Below are 19,790 nucleotides of genomic sequence, written 5' to 3'. Positions count from 1 at the left end.
TGTTTCGACCAGCTTGGTCGTTATCAAGGCCTGGATTGGATTACGTTATGATCAATCTCAGGGACTAATCTGTCCTACTTCAGTAGTATTATGGTGTCACTAGGAGATTCCTTATGTCAATACGAGATACCTCTTCATCTCAGAATAATGACAGGTGAAAAAGGATCTTGATAGGTGTGCTGATGTAAATATTTCAGATAGTTGTTTTCTCCTTAATACATTTGTTAGGATCAAGTTATTGTGGTTAATCCAGCATACTTGATATATATATGGGGTTGAATCCCCAAAGGCACAATCCATGTTCCTTTCCGTCCGCCGAGATGAAGAGATATCTCATATTGACATAAGGAATCTCCTAGTGACACCATAATACTACTGAAGAGGGACAGAAATAATTTCAGCCATCTTAACTACCAATGGACTTACTTCATTAATTTTAATCTTTTTGAACCAAGCGCGAATATAGTGTTGTGACAATCACTGTGACAGTTATGGAGATGTTCATCTAAATAAGGCTTGCCTAGCTTTCTTGTTGACATGAATCTGGGGTTTACCTTCCAGGATTGATGTCTCCCTATACTGGTTCCCATAACAAAATAATCTCTCAGTAATCCCTCCCCCAAGTAAATAAATTTAAATAATGAATGAAATTAAATTGTGCTGTAAAAAAATGACAAAATAAAAATGGACAAAATAAAAGTACCCATCATTAAGGGATATAGTGATGGGCGGTAGTATGAATATGTCAGAGTGACATAGTGAAGGGTCTGTTGAAACCAAGAGGATTTGGGTGCAAGGGGGCAGGCATGAGTGGGAGGTAAGTGGGGGATATAAACAGAATTTTAGTTTGAAGAGGTGCAACAAACTTCATACATACCTGGCATTTTCTTTCAAGCCTGCAGTGCTCAGAGTAAACTGCTTCATCTGATCCAGGCTTTGCTGTCCAATAGTCCGTGATTTATCCACTGGCATGCAGTCAACATAAAGATTGTACAGGAGCAAAGCCTCAGTCTTCTTACGAAGAGAGCTGGCAGCCACCACACGCTGGGTAAACTTGTTGGGGTCTTCAGCAAAGAACATTAAACGTACCCTTGGTACCCAATACTGACAAGGCATCAAGGCTGCTCTGCCTAAAAGAAGCAATGGGATGTGATAAGAAACGCATGAACAATGGGTTGCTTAAGGAAAGGAAATAACTTGAAGTGCCTATTGCAATATATGTTGGCAAAGTGACAAGAACAATATTTATGTGCACTCAAGAGTCCTCTCACCAAAGGTGAAATTGCTATGAATCTGTGAGGGAGGAATAGGAATTAGTTCAAATGCAGAGCCTACCTGAAGCAGTCACACCACCGTTCAGAATGGGCCATCCCTCAGCATCTCTGACCATGCCGGTCTTAGTAGTCTTATGGACCAAGTATGTTTTGGTCTGTTCCTCATAATCCAAGACACCCACAATGCACCATTCATAAATCAATTCACGGCTCTTGGGATCCTCTGCAAAGGAAGATTGGAAAATAACAAAGAATTGTTGAGTATGAACAGATAAAGTCACAGCTTCACTCTAACACTGATGTGAGACGCAAGTCACATATTTTAGGCTGACTAATGAAGCAGGAGGAATACTGAGGGCTAAGTGCCACCACCGGCTATGTGATGTAGGACTATGTGGAGGAAAAGGATCGAACAACGAGTTTCTCAAGCCCATCAGAAGCTAGGGACAGAATATAGTGGTGTTAAGGCCCCAGGGACTTCTAGACCAAAAAAGAGGAGCCCAGTGAGAATGCAACATCAGTAGAACGGAAAACAGCCAAGATTCGGGCAATCGGGGCCAATTGAGGAGAACTCTATCTTTGTTCAAAGACCAGGAAAGAGCACTTTCAGAGCAGCAACTTAAACCCATTCCTGGCTCTCCACTTTCTCACACTTAAGGAGACTTGAACCTAAGGAATCCCCACATAAGAAGGATTTGTGTTCCCCATAACAGTCAATATAACACTAGAGACACTGCTTGTCGCGTCATTCTTGAGCCTCGGAAACGGTCACCCAGCAGCCATATACACATCTATATCCCTAAATACTCCCAGAGAGAAAAAGGTTACAAATATTGCCATTTCCATTGTTAGAAACACCAAGTACTGTACTACTTTACTCCTCGTTTAACTCTGGATCATTTTGGATCGCCGCTGTTAGAGCTGGGCAGTTCCCTGACCCCTCCCACCTCCCACTTCCTGCTTTCCCTCCCCGACTCCCGCCTCCCGCTCCACCCCTGCTGGCTGATTGGGCCTTCTGGCCAGTGAGTCAACGTGCAAGTGCTTTTCAATTGCTAGGCCTGCTCCTCGGAAATTTCGGATCAATGGTGTTAGAGCTGGTGAGTTTCCTGGCCCCATCCTGAGCTTGCGCTCATATTGCCCCGTTTCTCTTTTAAATTGTAAAAAATGTTGTGTAGTGCCATCCCCCTGCCTCCCACCTCCCTCTTCCTGCTTTCTCTCCCCGACTCCCGCTCCATCCCTGCTGGCTAATTGGGCCATCCACCCGATTTGATCCAAGCCCACAGGGCTGCACCCTTAGCTAAGGGCCCTGAGGCAAAAAGCAGCTCCTACAGTAGCAGCTCCATACTGCATTTACCTGTGTTCGCCAGTGGAGCATGCAGCACAGCCGTCAACTAGCAACATCTGGCAGGGTAAGAAAAGTGGGTGCGGGGGAACATCCATCACTGCTCCCTACTAAACTGTCCCACCTTTTGTTACTACTCCTATTAGCAAAAAGTTTATAGCCTACTGCACTTTGCCCATATTGTATGTTATCCATATCTGTACTTCGGCTTTTGTCTTAGTTAGCCATTTCTGGCAGTTAGGCCTCTATCTGGGAACCCTGATTCTTTGCATTTGCTGTGTCTTTTCAGATTTAGGCTTTTTTCCATCTTTCTAGGAAACTCGAATCTGGGTGTTTTGAATTGCTATTGTGTTTGAAGTGTAGGCTTTTTTCCCTGCATTGCTGTTAGGCCACCTGGAGTGCATCGTGCTTTGTGCAGTTTCTCCCTCCCTCTCTTTCTCCCCCTTCCATCTCTCTGCTTTCTCGCTCCATGGTGCTTTCCATCTCCCCTATCTTCTCTAACTGCTACTCCATCACCCATCCTAGCTCTCTTTCAAAGTTCAAGAAAGATCTCCTGGTCTCCAATCCAGGCCTGCCCATCGCTGACACCTTTGTCAAAGCTTCTTCCAAGCAGACTGTCACTGACATCCTCTTTTGTCGTTCCCTCTCCGGACCATTGGACTCCCCATATGGTCTCAGTGCTCTCCCCTTTCTCTTCTTCACCCATTAATGGTGGAACCCGATAGGAAGTTATCTTGGCATATTTCCCACCCTCTAGGGGCATCATTAATGTCTACCAAAATGGCACTGTCACGGTCCAGGGCTCTCAGCCCAACCTCCTCCTTCTTAAATGGGCATCTTCCGTCTCTCATCAACTTCCTCACTTCTCCTGCAACTCCTCATTCTTCCATTCCTCAGACCCCTTCGCCACCACCAACGGGCATACCACATTCCTGTACCCCTTGTCAGAAGACCTTCAAAAGGTGGCAACCAGCCCCACTTAGCTACCCTCTTGCTCTGCCGTTAAACACTTCTCTGGCATCTGCCACCTCCTTGAAGACTTCGGCCTCGACATCCTCGCTCTCATCGAGACGTGGTTCACAGCTAGCTCCATCACTACCTTTGACACACTCCTCCCGGAGGGCTACAAGATCCTCTCTAAGCCCAGGCGGCCTAACTGGTCTGGGGGGGGAGTGCGCCGAATGTTCACTGAATGGGTTCCTGCTACTATCATCCCCACTCAGTCCTACTCCTCCTTCGAATGCCTCGTCTGCAGGCTTGGTGTCTCTCCAATCCTATTGCTGACTCTTGCCACCATCTACGGGACCCCTGGTCCTGTCTCCCTCACCCTCTCAGAGTGGTCCAACCTCATCGCTTCTCTCCTGGCCTCAACCTCCAAGCTTCTCTTCCTCTGAATCTTCAATATTCACCTTGACTCCTCTGATGGAGCCTCTGGACCATTCTGCAGCCTCTGACTCCCTTTCCCTCACCATTCTTCCCTCCGGTCATATGCACTCTGCTGGACACACCTTGGATGCTCTCATCTCAGCAGACAGCCCCATCTCCAACCCTCTCAATAACCTCTCTCCTGGTCTGATCATGCTCTCCTGTCTTCTCACCTGGATCACTTGGGTCCCCCAGCTAAGCCTCTGCCCGCACTGCCAGTCTTCTCCATCATTTGACTGATGAAGCAAGTGTCAGTTACTGCTTTTGCTGCCACTTTCATTCCCACTGCCCTCCGGCCTCTGACTCTCACACTGACACAGCCTTTGGTAACCTTCACCTCTTCATCTCCAACACTCTGTACATCCCTGCCCCTGTCAGGAGGATCAGTATGGAGCCTGCCTCCAAGCACAACACCTGGTATGATTCCGACCTAGCATCTCTGAAACGCACATCCTCTGACAAACTGGCCTGCCGCCCGCTCCGAAGGCAATACAGACTCTCCATCCACTCGAAGAGGCAGCCTATATCCAAGCCCGCATCTCTGGGTCCACTAACACGGATGAATTGTTCGAAATCTGCAAGGAACTCTCCAATCCTAATGCAGTCTCCACTTCTCCTCTGCACTGCACTGGCATCTCACTTCATAACCAAAAGGTAAGACATCCTGTCCTCACTCTCCTCTACACCCTTCCTTTCTCCCTCACCCGCCTTCAGTCCTCCCTTGCCCCCCCACTCTCCCCTTCCTTCCTACTCTCCTCTTTCTTGCCCACATCACTGGATGGGGTATCTAGAAAAGTCCTCTCTATAAAAACCACTTTTAAACAGGTCGTCCCCTGCTCCTTCAGAACTATCAAGGACAACATTGCCTCCCTTGCTCCAGCCTTAGCTGATCTCTGCAATTACTCCTTTGCCACTGGCTTCTTCCCACCACTCCTCAAGCACTCCCTTGTGCCCCCTCTCCTCAAAAAGCCTTCTGCTGACTCCTGCTGCCTGGCTTACTACCGCCCTATCTCCATTACCCCCTTCCTGGGAAAGCTCTTGGAGAAGCTGGTCATCTCCCAGCTGATCCACCACAATGAATCTGTTGGTGGACTCCACAACCATCAGTCTGGCTTCAGAGCAGCCAGAGGCACGGAAACTGCACTGCTGAACACCCGTGAAGACTTGCTCTCAAATCTCGATTCCAACTCTCCCTCCGTTCTCATCCTTCTTGACCTTTCTTCTGCCTTTGATGTGGTCAATCATGCCACCCTTATAAACCGGCTCTGTGATACCCTTGCATCACAGACCTGGCACTGGACTAGTTGACTTCCTTCATCTCTGAGCGACCATCCCAGGTTCAACTGGGCCCTGATCTTTCCTCCATCACACTCTCCACCTGTGGTGTCCCTCAGGGCTCTATCCTCTTGCTGTGGCTCTTCAACATCTACCTTGCCCCTCTAGCCCATTTGATCTCTGCCTTCTCTCTTCATTTCCAGTGTTAAGTGAACGACACTCTGCTCTCCTTCAAGCTTCCCTCCAGTGCCTCGTCTTCTTCCTCTCTTTTTCCCCCGACTGTCTGACTGCTATTCAGTCATGGTGTGCTGCTAACAATCTCTGCCTTAATGCCAGTAAGCCCAAGATCATTCTCATTGGGACACCAGCTCTTTCCTTCCCTCCTACTCTCTGGCCACCCTCCTGCGAGGCATAAAACCTTGGTGTCATCTTTGAATCCTCTCTCTCCTTCTCACCTCACACCACGGACCTTGCCAAGAAGGCCCACTGCCAGCTGCACCCCCTCAGAGGCATTCTCCCTTTCCTCACCTTCCCCCAGAAATTCAATGTCTCAGAGGTCTGGTCCTCTCTAGGGTGGACTACTGCAACAACCTCTTCTTCAATCTGCCTATCGCCCCCATTCAACGAATCCAGAATAGGATTGCAAGAGTTATCCTTCACCTTATCCTTAGTCTCAAGCCCAGTGACTGCATCTCTTCAATCAAGTTCAAGACCCTCTGCATCACCCACAAGTCTTTCTGGGACCCGCTACATCCAACTCGTTCTCCCATAATACCTCCCTGCTAGAGCCCTTCGGTCTTCTAACTCCAACTCTATGCAGATCAGATGCTTTTCCAAGTAGAGAGTGGTGGCTATATCTCTCTCTTCCGCAGGTGCCTCCCTCTGGAATGGCCTCCCTGCCCATCTCAGATTTGAGCCTCATCTCAAGTTCCGGAAGCTAAGCTTCTCAAGACTCTCCTTTTCTCTTGCTCCTTCCCTCTGCCCCTCACCTGCTAATGTCCCCCTCTGCCTCATTTTGACTGACTGCCTGGTTCCTGATTCATACAAGGCCCCAGGCCCTCCTCGACCAATCTACCCCTGCACTTGGTCTCCCCTGACACCCTTGCCAACCTGAACCTGCCCTACCGGCTCCCTCCCTCTGCACTAGCCTGGCTGGACCTGCACCCCTTGAGTCCATCCAGCCCCGTTCCTCGCACTTAGCATGTGGACCTTCTTTCCCCTGCACTCTCTGTAGTCCCCTGGCACTTGCCCACCTGGCCTCCCCTTATCACTCACCTAACCCATGCCCCTCCAACCCCTTCAGATATTGTGCGCTTGCCACTCTGACCTGCACTTCCTTTCCCTCCTTAACATTAGTGCATTCCACTGAGAGCGGCAATTCCCCACCCTCCCTTCTCCCCCGCACTTCATGTTACTGCACTTGCATGATCCGAATGACAAGGCCTAGTAGGACCGTTTTTGTTTTTCTTCATCCCTGTTCCCCAACCCCCTCGTCTTGTTGCACCTTGAAACACCATTTGCTGTATAGGCGCATTATGAATACCCAATAAAATAAATATAAAGAAGCAGGCGACTACATTAAGAAAAACACTAGTAACAGCTGGACCATCAGAGAGGACAGAGTCCACAGGATCGTGCTATGTAGAGCCACACATATCATTCAATGATTTAATGTGTGTAAAACAAAATATAACTTCCCTGTGATGGTGGAGTAGCGATCTGGAGGACAATTTACAGAACCTGACAAGCAGTGCACAAGTGGACAGCAGTAGTCGAACAATGCAGGTTGCTGCAGCGGCTACTGAAACAGTGTGACGAGACAGTGCGACGAGAAAGGTGGCAGACTCTTTTAATAGTTTGCCCGTGGGGAAATGTTGCTGATGGCAGCCCATTCAGGTACAGCTGAGAATGCAGACTTTGAATTTAGTAATTTATCCCGGCACAGAGCAGACCATGCATCACAGACACTAGTAGGGACGGGTTCTGTTCCGATAAATGGTGCTCAAAGCATCAATGGATATTGGGTGTTGAGAGGCAGATGCGGTGGCAGGTGTAGTCCAGGAAAGCAAAAGAATGAGAGAATGGCAGAGTAGGAGAGGGGTGCGAGCAGTAGAGAACAGCAGTGCAGGGAGAATAGTAGGGTGGAACGAGTTGGAGTGAAAGGTGGGGGGTGTGGAGAGCTGGAAAGCAGTGTAAGCAGGAAGGAAAAGCTGAGGCGAGAAGAGGGAGCATGCTAGAGTATACAAGAGAAGGAAAGATGAAAGGCAGCACCGGAAAGGGCAAGAGAGAATAGTGGGCAAAAACATTTTGTAGTGGGGAAAAGGAAGAAATAAAGGGTGAAACACCCATCTTGCAGGAGGGTAGTGTGATGAATAAGCAATGATTCTGCCCACAAACCTGGTCTAGGACCCTTATCATGCAGCCAGGGAAGGGCAGACACTTCCTGATCCCGACCTTGGGGGTGGTGTTCTGCTGGAGGATTACTACATGGGTGTCAGAGGGACAGGTCAGGAAGACTGGTTAACCCCCATGTTTAACTTCCGCTGCAATCCCACACTTCTAATGGCTTACTGCCAAGTAGAAGAAATAAGAAAACCTAATTATGTTGATTGGGACTACAAGTCCCATAATCCCCCAAGCATTGGGGCGAGGAAGAGGGCTTAAGAGCAATGTTGCCGGAATAGTCAGTTTATTAAGCATAATGACTCACACCTGAGTGAAGCAGAGATGTGTATTTATGTGTATGCCATTAGATGGAGTTGGAAGAGTTGCAGCAGTAACAGCAGTAGAAGGAGAGCACGTTGTTGGCAATCCAGGCAGAAGTTGGTGGAAAGAAGGGATGCCGGGACTTTCCCCAGGCAGATTCCAGCTGCATGTTCCGAGGAGGTCCTGTTCACCCTAAATCTGAAGTGCAGAGGTTGCAGCAGAAAGCGTGAAGGAAAACTGCTTTTCCCCATGTGAACCTGATTGCAGAGATTGCGCAGCAAGAAGGGTGCCAGAGACCGTGGCTGGAAGGAGTTGTACAGCTGAGGGTCTTAGGAGTGAGAGGAGCGAGGTGACTGCGTGGCGAGGACGAAGACACTGTCACTGAGGAAGGCTGTGTGTCCAAATGAAACATTTTCGGAAGTCTTCAACCAAGGAATGAAAGTACTGAAAACAAATGTATATTGAATGCCGAACTGAAGGGCAATTTAAAGGAAGTGAATGCATATTGAATACTGAACTAAAAAGGAAAATGTAATATTGAAGCAAACCAGTAAAACGCTGAATACTGAATGCAGGTTGCACAATGAATGACTCAAATCTTGAAGCTGAATATAATTAAGCAACAAAAGACTGCATTAAACTCTGAACTACAATTGAATAATATTGAATGATTGTTGCACAATGAAGAAAGCCTAAACAGGAAGAAGAAAACCTTAAGGAGTGAATAAAGTGTGACAAGGTTACCCTTCGGAAAGGGGTGTGTGACACATGGTGGCAAAGCCATGGGGCGGCTAAGGAGAAACCAGAGGAGCCCAAGAGTGCACCCTAAATCCAGAAACCAATAAAGGAAATCAAGTGAAGGTAACTTGATGAACAGGAGGAGCAAGCACCAAGGAACCTGTGTGAGACATTTAAGTCTTGGGGATGGCACCCCTGAGACTTGGCAGGTTTATATGGTTTTTCTTGGGATTGGAGTCTCAACCCCACCCCACCCCCCCTTTGTTTGGTTTGTGATTTGAAACTTGGGGAAGGGAACCCCACGAGTGATTCAGAACTATATTGCTTCGAACTGGAGAAAGGTAAACTTCAAGACTCTTTTTCATGGAACTTTCGTATGCTTGGGGAAGGGGAGTTGAGAGAAAGCTGTGAGCCGAAAGAAGCTCAGAACTTTGAGTTAAATACTGTTTATTGTGACTTTGACATCCCTACACATTTGTTTGTTCTAGTTGTGAGGGCAAGAAAAGGTTTTGGACACAAGACGGACTATTATAAGTTGAACTCTTTGGCTCAGACTTTCCGTAGTTGCAATCAGGTAGGGGAATCCCACCTTAGCATAGGGCAAGTTAGGCCTTCAACCATCCTGACATTTAAGTTAATAAATATCTTTTGTTTGAACTTAAAGTCTGTTATCTGTGTCTTGCTTCATGATGTGTTCACAGGTGTCCTAGAGCAAAGGGAGGCAAGTGGAAAGAGAACAGGAAGCCAGAACAGGTTACGGTAGCCCTAGAAACCAGAGTCCTGAACATTGGTCACAGCCAAAGAGATCATCCCAGCTAGTGAAACAGAAGGGTAAGACGAACCCTATTGAAACAAGTGATGCTGTACATTATCTGAGTAGAAACAAACCTAGAGGGTTCAAATAAATGGAATAAAAGGTGAACAACCAAACTGGTGGAAACATCCCTCTGTTAAAAAGATATAAGACTTTGGATCTATATCAAGACTCACACTATTTCTTAAGGAATTTAAATGGGGAGTTATTGAGTCTTCTTTGGTGAACTGATACTGAACATTTTATTTGGAACTGAGAATAATATCCTGAGATATTACCGAAACCTGGGACGGACAAAGCCTGAGCCAGAAGCATAGTGTTTGATGCGTGCTATTTTTTTCCACAGTGGTAGGACCAGATAGCTAATCGTTTTTTTGACTAAGGACTACTTTTTATTTTGACAATAGATGAGCACCCTTAACTTAGTTTCGTAGGCAGGGAAATCCCTCTAAACAGTAGGGATAGGGAGGCATTTATTCACTTTAGTTTAATAAACACACTTGAAATGTCCTTTTTGAGTCATATTCCTTCTGGTTCGCCACAGGGGGAGGTGACCTATTGATATGATATGATATATGATATGGCATTTATAACGTGCCTATACACAAGTGTTTGAATGCACGACGAGGCAAGGGAGGAGAACAGAGGGAAGACAGAGACAACAATCTTACTAGGCCAAGTTACATTGAGATTGCGCAAGTGCAGGTGAAGGGGAAAAGCGCGAAGGGGAAGTTCAGAACATATGATAACAAATAAATAAAAACAATAAATAAGAACAATAATAAGAAGTGCGGCCAGCTGATAGCAGGGGCAAGGGTAAGTGCAGACATCAGGTGTCAAGGGCTGGTAGGGGGCTGTAGGGATACAGAAACAGCCCCAAGTTGTTGCCACTGGGACAGTGCAGGTGTGCAAACGGGGGGAGGGGACCTGGGCCCGAGAACATAGGGTTGCCAGATGACCAGTGCAGTTTCAGTTTCAGCCAGGAGTTCTGCAGGGGAGAGGAGGAGAGAAAGCAGAAGCAAAGGGGAAGGTCTTGAGGTGAATATTGCACAAAGAAGTCCCGGAGCACTGCTTGGCCAAAGGCTGCATCGCTCCTTGAGCTGTGATTGAATGAAAAGTGTCAACAAAATGAATGTATGATATAAGTAATTTATAACGCCCCTCTACACAAGTGTTTATAGGCGTGACAAGACAAGGGAGGGAAGACAGAGGGAGGATAAAAACAAACGATCTTACTAGGCCTTCTGTCATTGAAATCGTGCACGTGTGAGACGCAAAGTGCAGGGGAAGTGCCTGGGGAGCGAACGGGAAGTGCAAAAATCAGGGCAGAAATGCTCTGAGTAAGTGCAGCCTGGGCAACGCGGCTCTAGGTAAGTGCAGAGGCAGGGGACTGTAGGGTAACAGATACAGCCCCAAGTGCGCGGTTGGCCTGGAGGCAGTGCAGGGGGCTACTGGTCAAGGGGGACCTGGTACCCATGAGACTCTGAGGGTAGCCATGCAGTCAATCAGCGCAGCATACAGGTTGATCAGCATGGGAGAGAGAGAAAGCAGAAGCGAAGAGGAAAGTCTTGAACTGCTTCCGGAACTTCAGGTGGTCTGGTTCAAGTTTGAAAGGGGCCAGGAGGCCATTCCAGAGGGAGGCACCTGCCGAGGAGAGAGATCTACCACCTACTCTCTGCCTGGAGAAGTGTCTGACCGAAGGGCTTGCAAAGGAAGATGTTTAGGAAAAGAGAGTTGGATGTAGTGCAGGCCCCGGCCCCCGGCCCCAGACAGCCTTGTGGACGATGCAAAGGTAGGCCCTGAGGCAGCGCAGGGGCTACTGGCACAAGTGGCCTCCCTCCTAATAACTATGGGCAGGTGCCTCTGGTATGCGACTGAAGTGGACTTTGACCTCAAAAGATGTGCATGTAGCCCCTGTGGTGGGCTTTTGCCTTGTAGCCTGTAACGCTCAACGATTACCATGACCAGACACCTAGCTAGTGTGACGTTCGAGGGGCCCCCGTCCCTAGGGCACTTCCTTCAAAGGTCACATATAAGCAGGGTCGTTTTTTTCTTAACTGGTAACATTTCAAAGACTGTGCCACATCCAGACTGTGCATGGCCTCTCCACCTCTGAGGGTGGGGCCGGGTAAATAAATGGTTACATTAATGTGAGTCAGAGACTACCTTAGGCAAAAAATGAGGATGCCTCCTTAGCACCACTTTGTCTCTCTGAAAGAAAAGGAATGGTTACACTGAGCACAGCGCCTACAGTTCACCTATTCTTTGGGCAGAGGTGATGGCAACCAAGACAGCGGTTTTTATCAACACCCAATAAAGAGAAGTTGTTGCCATGGGCTCTTATGGTTTCTGCATGACCGCAGCAAGCACCACATTGAGGTTCCACTAGGGGTGGGGCTGTCTCCTTGGAGGATAGAGCCTCAATATTCTGTTAAAGTGTCTCTTCACCACCAGATTCACCAGTGAGACAGCAATCAAGCCGAGTCGAGATATGCCTCCATCTCTGCTAACTAGGTTCTATACATGTCCACCAAGACTCCTGTCTCTGCCATGTGCGTTACAAATCATGGTATGTCATCCAAATCCGCTCCAGAGGGTTCTTTACTTCTGCACACACCAGTGGCAGAATCTCGTCTACTTGCTTGTATATTGTACGCTAGTAGAACCTTTCCTTGCAGACTTTATGATTTCCATGTTTCTTCCTGAAAGACCTAGGTGTCCATAAACTAGATCCTCAGAGACAAGGCTTTTAAGGAAAGGGACTGTGGGTGGGGTGCAGGGCCACTCCCTCCCACTGATGTAGAAGGTCTGACCTCACAGGCAAAATGCAAGAAGCTCTGGTCCTGTGGGCCTCCAGATCTGTATACTGAATACTCGTGGGCCAATTTGATTTGATTAGAAGCAGATGTCAATTCCAGGTTTGTTTCAAACTTGTGGAGAAGTCACCAGTATCAGTGGAAATGCATGAAGTGTCTTACTGTCCCAGGGAAGAAGAAGAAGAAGAAAGCTGACCCCCTGATAACCCTCGCCTTGCCCCTTCCAGGAGGCATACAGAGTGCACTTCTGGTTGTGATGTGTCGCAAAGAGGCCCAGCATAGGTGTTCCCCAGTCCTGGAACATTGGAGTCAGGAGCTGAACATTCTACTCCCACTCGTGGGGGATATCAGGCTTCCTGCTCAAGGCATCTAAACTGACACTCTTCTCCCCCGTTAAGGAAACACCAAGGAAAAGATTGAGTACTGGAGACCCCAGCTCCATATTTCCATGTGCAGTACGCAGAGAGGGGATCCTGTTATAACATCACCTGAGGTCTCGTGGGGGTGTCTGGATCCCTCGTGGACTGCCCCACACCTCTTCCTACTGCAATCATGTGTGGCGATTCTGATATGGCGCCCAGACGTGTTTGGGGTAAAAGGGATAAGGTTTGGATGTGAAGAGAGCTGTCTCCCAGGGTGGCTTGATGGCAGCAATGTCCCCTAAGAACAAGAAGGATTGGGGATTACTATAGACCCGGGTCTCCCCTCCCCAAAGCCAGGGTGTCACCCTATGGAGGCCTGGATCACTGGTCCTGGTCGAGGCCTGCTGTGACCAGTTGCAGGTCTTCACCATTGTGGATATGGTTTAGTCTCTAGTCTTGCCTTCTTCCTTGTCCAGGAACGCTGTTCAGGCTTTGTTTAATGTCTTTCTCCTTTTCCAAATGCAGGTGCTGTATTGCTGCCCAGGCCATCGGGGTGGAAGAGAATCCCCTGATGGGTAAGTAGACGTGCACAGGCTCAGGTGGTTAGAAACACTGCTTCTTGCTGGCGCAGCGCTGGCTATACTGCTGGCACCTACTGACTGGTTCCCTTTGAATTCCAAGAGCTGCAGCGGTTTTCAAGGAGCTAGAGAGCAAAGGCAGTGGTTTTCAGGGAGATGGCAGAGGATACGTAGATCCAGGTAAGTGCTGCTCATGTCTGTTACGAGTCTTTGCGAGAGTCAGAGCGGATGCACGGCATGTGCTCTTGGGACCTGCGACAGCCCTAACACTGCAATCAATGGCTGTCTCCTCCCCTGGAGTGTGGAACAAGACATTCCTTTCCTAAGGTGGGTGAATCTCTGTCTCAACACCCCCTGAATCTGCATATATCCTGTCCTGACTGGTACAGGAGGGTTGGCCCAACTCGCGTGCAATTCGACCTTCCAGAACCGCATAGTCAATCAAAACCACTAACTGCATACATGAAGACGAGAAACTACACAGCCCGGGCTGCCCTGGCTACTCTGTGGTGGCTACCCGCTAGGGATACTGATACGCTCTGCCCTCAACTGGAGCACCCTGTCTAACCTACCCCCCATTGCTCCTGCCGCGCTCTAGACCCACCACCCCAGAGGTCCAGCTCACCCCCCTGGCGGCTCAGGACCCCCTCTGACCACCTCTGGCTGGGCGCAGGCGGCATGTCACTGTCCTATACAGTGCTCCCTGATCCCCAATATTGCCTGCTGCACACCTTTGAGTGGAGTGTGCGGTAATTACTAGCTTTCGAAGCCCGCCCCTCAACCTGCTGAAGACGCTGCGCGCCCTACCCGTGCCTTCTAGCTGGTCCTCCTCACTTGAAGCAATTGCCAGCTCGCAGTAGTTGTCACGACCCACTTCCTGAAACCCCCCGGGAGTCCCATGGGCCAGGAGGGTTCTCGGCTCGGGCCCCCAACAAGCTTAGGCATCCTGTGCCTAGGCCCTCTTGGGGCCAGGCTCATACTTAATGAAGACTTGTGCTTGGGAACTACTTTATTTCAATGCCAGTCAACATGGAGGCATCCACATAGCTTGGCTCCTTGGAACCAAGCTATGCGGTATAGTGTTTTGGGTGTGGTAGCCTAGGGACTATTTTACCTGGACTACTTTCTTGATGCTATTTAAACCACACCCGACTTGGAGAACACGCTTCGCGTTACTTTGCAATCCTGCAACGTGACGCTCATCGTGTTCAGCAGCATCTGCGAACCTCGGAAGAACAGCACCTGAAAAACAAAAGGGACATCGTTATTAGCAGCAGCTTACCTGTGATTCCACCGCTAGCTGCCCTCTGCTCCTGCAAACAGCATCCAAGGAACAGCGAGCCTCTCGGACCGTCGGATCTGCAAAAGGAGAGAAACAAGACATTAGACATTTACAATTGTGCCGGCAGCTTACCTCTCAAGTCCCCATCGACCTGCACCGCCTTGGGACTTCTTGTTCTGGGTGAGCACCGCAACCTGCGGGAACCAAAGACAAGAGGTTAGCAAAGACAAGGCATCATAGCGCTGCGCATAGCGTCTACTTACCGCATCAAGGCGCTCTCGAAACACCATCACCTGCCGGTGAGTTCAAATTCCGCCAACGTTCCACAGTGAACTTCCGCGCACCTAAGGAGAGAGAAAAGACATTGTTGAATCCAAGAAAGGCTTACAGTATAACAGTAATAACAGTAATAAGACCTAACTGAAAGACTCTAAAGGGCAGCATCAGTGAAGTAACTAGATCACCCTCGCCCACAAAGGACAACGCGCCCCTGCCAAGAAGGCAGGACGGAGAGCACGCCAAAATCCATAACAAGGCGAGGAAAGGTCCGGGGAGGGGCTGCGGTCATACGGGGTGTTGGGAGGCTCTTACCCCAGTTGTCCAGTCTTGAACATTGCCCACCTGTTTTCCAGGCAGAACTTCCCCGCTGATTATACCAGTCTGTACCACCCAGATTTACCTGGTAGTTGTGGCTGAGCAGTCAGACTTCTCTCAAGATGAGTTAGGCAGTATATAGAGTATACACAATAGGTACAGAGATACAGTAGCACAAGCAAACACTGACCAGAGCTTTGGTGTAAAAGTATATAATTATTTAAAGACACACTTGTAAATTACACTAGCACAAAAAGGTAAGTAAATTCAACACACAGTCACTATTATATATATACAACCCTGATTACTTATTAGACAAGTCTTAGTGAGAAACACCACTTATTTTCAGACAGAGGTGAGCGCTTAACCTAAGATGGCACTCTAATAAGTTATAGAAAAAGGGAGGGAAAAGGCAGAGTTATGAAAGCACACAATTTCAATACTTTTCAAAGAACCACAGTGAGGCAGGTTAGGCAAAGTCTACTGGGGAGCAAGGAAGTTCAAATGCCAGGCCCACTCTTAGAGAGAGCAAGCGAAATGTGTCTAGGTTCACACAGTGGGGTTATGCCCAAAGAGTCTTTGTAGATAGTTCACAAAAGATCGAAATCAAGTCAGGAAAAGTTAGTTAACAGGCCCCAGGCTAACCCAGGTTAGAAAGTCGAGGATTTACGGTCACCCGAACGATCTGTCGCAAGGGAAGCCAGGCGGGACACAGTACCTGAAATGGGAAGAACGCTCCAGCGGGGGCAGTTGTTCCTGGCAGCGGGTGCAAGTCGGTGTTTCATCCAGAGGAAGAGGCGGTCTCGACGTGGAGGAAAGATGAAGGTCGTTGCACTGCCAGGGAAGAAACCAGCCGCAGAGTTTTCCGGTTAAAAGGTACTACCCTTTTCTTCGCGGTAGTGGTAAACCGTGGTATTCCGGTTGCCGGGGTGCTTGGCACAGGCAAGGCGGCCACGAGATGATCCAGGAAGGCGAAAAGACGGGCAAACTGGTTATCCCCACCAGTCAAAGGAAGAAGACTCTCCGGACTGAAGATCTCCTCTGTCGTCGGGGAAAAGTGGTGAGACGGTTCAGCAGGGCTCCACCGGTGGTGTGGTCGTTGCAGGTCGGCTCGGCTTCTCCCTCCTCAGATTCTTTAGGTCCTGTGGCGACTTCTGAAGTTCCAGTCCCCAAAGCTCTCCTTTTATGCAGAAAACCCCCATTCATCAGTCCTAGCTGCCACTCAAACATGCTAAGTGATGAGCCGGGCGGCTCACCACTGGGCCAATCACACCAGAGTGCGACTTGAGTTGCCAAGGCAACTCAGTCCATGGTGCCTAAACCCCCTCCCGCACCCCCTGTGGTACCCAGGCAGAGTGGCACCACTTTGAGGCTTCTGTGGCGAAGCCGCCAAACAGTGGAACAAAGGGCTCGACTTGGGTTGGAGTCACAGAAACGAACACAAACGCCATTTTGGAACAGAGTTTCGGCAAAAAATACCAACCAGTGAATTTATATTAATTTAATAAACCGGCGGTATGTTCGAGGCTATTTTAAAAAGTGGTAGCCTCGAACAATGGGAAAATCCTGTAGGATTATATTCGCGGTCGAATATAAAAAGTAGTATCCACTGCCACCAGCCAAAACTGGGTCGGGCGGGGGACTGGACAGTGCTCCCTCGAACAACAGGCCCCGGGGCAATCGAATTGCCCCGACCAGTACGCCCACAATATGATGGTTTGTACTGGTTCTGTTCACACTTTAAGACTAGTAAAGCCAATTGTGACTTTACATGCCCTGGGACACAGTAGTCAGTCCCAGGGTATGGAGTCTATGTTGGGGGGTCGTAACGACACCCCTGGGTTACTGCACAGAGGGTGCTGTGTAACCCACATACCAAAAACACATGAAGCCCTATGGGGTAAAGGACCCCATTGCCAATAAAACACATACACAGTCAAAGGAACACCTCAAATCATATCTAAGAGTGGGAGAAAAAGATTCTCACAATTAGCAGGAGAAAAAATAAACCCCAAAAATCCAGCAAAGCTGCTGGGGGGCTCACTAGGTTTGGGAAATTAGCCTTTACAGAGAATTCTCCCCAACAGGCGGTTTAGAGCCCGTGCCTTGGAGGATGTAGCCTTTCGTGAGGAGATCAGGTGTGATATTCAGTCCTTCGAAATTAACACAGGGTCAGTAGCGAATCCGAGAATAGTGTGGGAAACATTCAAAGTATACCTTAGGGGATGTTGTATCGCAAAGGAAGGTGGGGTTCGGACGGCTATATTGCCCTCCATCTCCTCCGTCGAACAGGAGATACAGCTCTAAGAAATACAGCAGGGCCTTCAAGATTCTCACGAAGGATGGTCCCGACTCCAAACGACCAGGACCGAGCTGATCCTCCTTGCCGAAAGGGAAGACCGCTATCTGGGAGACCCGATCGCGGCCACCACATTATATCGAGGGAGACCGTCCCAGCCATACCCTGGCCAGGGCAATCAAACATGAGCACCAATTAGAGTCCATATTGGAAATTGAGGCCCTGAATGGAACATCGACCAAAGATAATGGGGAAATGAATACTACTTTCCGTGATAACTATGAAAGGCTCTATACTTCACAAACAGACGCCACTGAAGAATCCATCTCTAAATACCTGGATAGATTTGCCTTGGGCAGGCTCGACCCAGCTCTGGGAGCGGCACTGAACGAACCCCCTTCGGATGAGGAGTTCCAGAATGCTATTACGCTCCCTTCCCAACGGTAAGGCCCCGGGGCTGGATGGTATTACTGCGGAATTATACAAAGCCTACGCTGACCTACTAATTCCCCAGTTGCGAATTATGTACGAAGCAGCTAGAGTGAATGGGCCTCTTCCGGAGTCCACTAGAACTGCCCTTATCACTGTCTTGCTAAAGCCCTCCAAGGACCCATGCAAATGCCCCTCGTATAGGCCCTTATCATTGATTAACACAGATAATAAAATTCTAGCGAAGATCCTGGCAGACAGACTACTTCCACATGTACCTATGCTGGTCCTCCCGGACCAGGCGGGCTTCGTCCCTGGCCACTCAACTCAGAATAATCTTCATTGTTTGTTCTCCCTTATCCATAATATAGATTCGAACACTCCTGTAGTAGTGGCCGCGCTAGACGCCGAGAAGGCATTCGACACTGTGGGGTGGGCCTTCCTCTTCAAAGTACCCCAAAGACTAGGCCTCGGCACCGCATATCTTAGCTGGATCAGACTATTGTGCTCAGCCCCGATAGCCCAAATATACACTAACCGCATACTATCGCCCAGCATATATCCGACACAGGGAACCAGACAGGTGTATCCACTATCTCCAATCCTTTTTGCATTGGCTATTGAAACTTTAGCGTGCGCTATCAGAGTTCCATGCCCACAGAGGATACATTCCTACCTCTCCATTGTCTCCCTAGATGCAGACGATATGCTGCTGTACGTGAAACCTCCCAAAAGCAATATGCCGCCCCTGGTAGAGGAGATCGTCCTCTTCGACTCCTTCTCCGGACTGCAAATAAACTGGTCAAAGACCAAAGTACCGCCTCTGACCCCCTGTGTGCTCCAATCAGACATTCGAGGAGTTCACATGGTGCCCAGCAGGTATCCGATATTTTGGTGTGCACGTGACTACCTCCCCAGCCACTCCATTTCAACTAAATTACATTAAAGTCCTTGAACAATTAGAACATAAAGTCGATGCATGGATCCGCCTCCTCATCTCACAAGCGGCCTGCAAGGCTTTGGCCAAAATGGTGATCCTCCTCAAACTTTTATATATATTTAATAATGTCCCCTCATGGCCCCCATCCACATTCTGGTCCCGATTTAGGAGCTTTATGATTTGCCTCACATGGGCAGGGGGACAAGCGAGAATATCCTACGACACCCTAATTTTAACATACAAACAGGGAGGCCTAGACTTCCCGGATACATGGTCCTACTTTCTGGCAGGGCAGATCCAATACTCTGTAGGCTGGTGGGCCGGACTCCTGACCTCCCGCATATCCTTCTTGAAAAAGTCACAACCCATCCAGATGATGTAAAAGGGCTACTCTGGGATACCTCTGAGAGGAGATAAAACGGATATTCAACCCGTGGCTAATACATTGAGGGCCTGGAGTGCCCTACAGCAGGAAATTACTCACTTGGATTGGTTCTCCCCTGAAATGACTCCGTTTCGATCCAGAGGGACCCCCCCTCACCCATGAACGCATCTTTCAGCAACACTTTGGGAGGCTGGGGATCAATACTCTGTGATTTCTGGCAACATGGGAAATTTATACCATGGGAAGTCCTGAAAAGTAGGGGTGAATGCACTGCGGTTACACAGTTACTGTATCTCTGAATACGTGAGGTGGTCCGAAACAAATGGCCCGACTTCTTTGCCACCCCCCCCCCCCCCACCTCCTATCCCCAACTCTCCAGTGTGTCATCAACTCCACAACTGGGGGTAAATTGGTCTCCTCCCTGTATAAGAATATTAGATCACAGAGGGCACTGCCGGTACATATCTCCAAGACTAGATGGGATGTAGCACTTGGGAAGGTGCTTACTGAGGACCAATGGAAACAGGCTTG

General features: G+C 48.9%; 1 protein-coding gene across 1 annotated transcript in view; it reads right to left on the bottom strand.

The window, feature by feature from the left end:
* Nucleotides 1–19,790, bottom strand: part of DNAH1 (dynein axonemal heavy chain 1) — a 3,604,831-nt gene that overhangs the window by 3,118,999 nt on the left and 466,042 nt on the right. Inside the window, exons 7-8 of the mRNA XM_069644003.1 lie at nucleotides 1,336–1,497; nucleotides 878–1,130 (exon numbers count right to left, since the gene is read on the bottom strand). Coding sequence (XP_069500104.1) covers nucleotides 878–1,130; nucleotides 1,336–1,497 — 415 coding nt within the window. The remainder of the gene's footprint in view (nucleotides 1–877; nucleotides 1,131–1,335; nucleotides 1,498–19,790) is intronic.

This window comes from Ambystoma mexicanum, chromosome 2p (assembly GCF_040938575.1).
Source record: "Ambystoma mexicanum isolate Mex_15411 chromosome 2p, UKY_AmexF1_1, whole genome shotgun sequence".
Classification (NCBI taxonomy): domain Eukaryota; kingdom Metazoa; phylum Chordata; class Amphibia; order Caudata; family Ambystomatidae; genus Ambystoma; species Ambystoma mexicanum.
The sequence above is the reverse complement of the archived record's forward strand: the minus strand, read 5'-3'. Positions and strand labels throughout refer to the sequence as shown.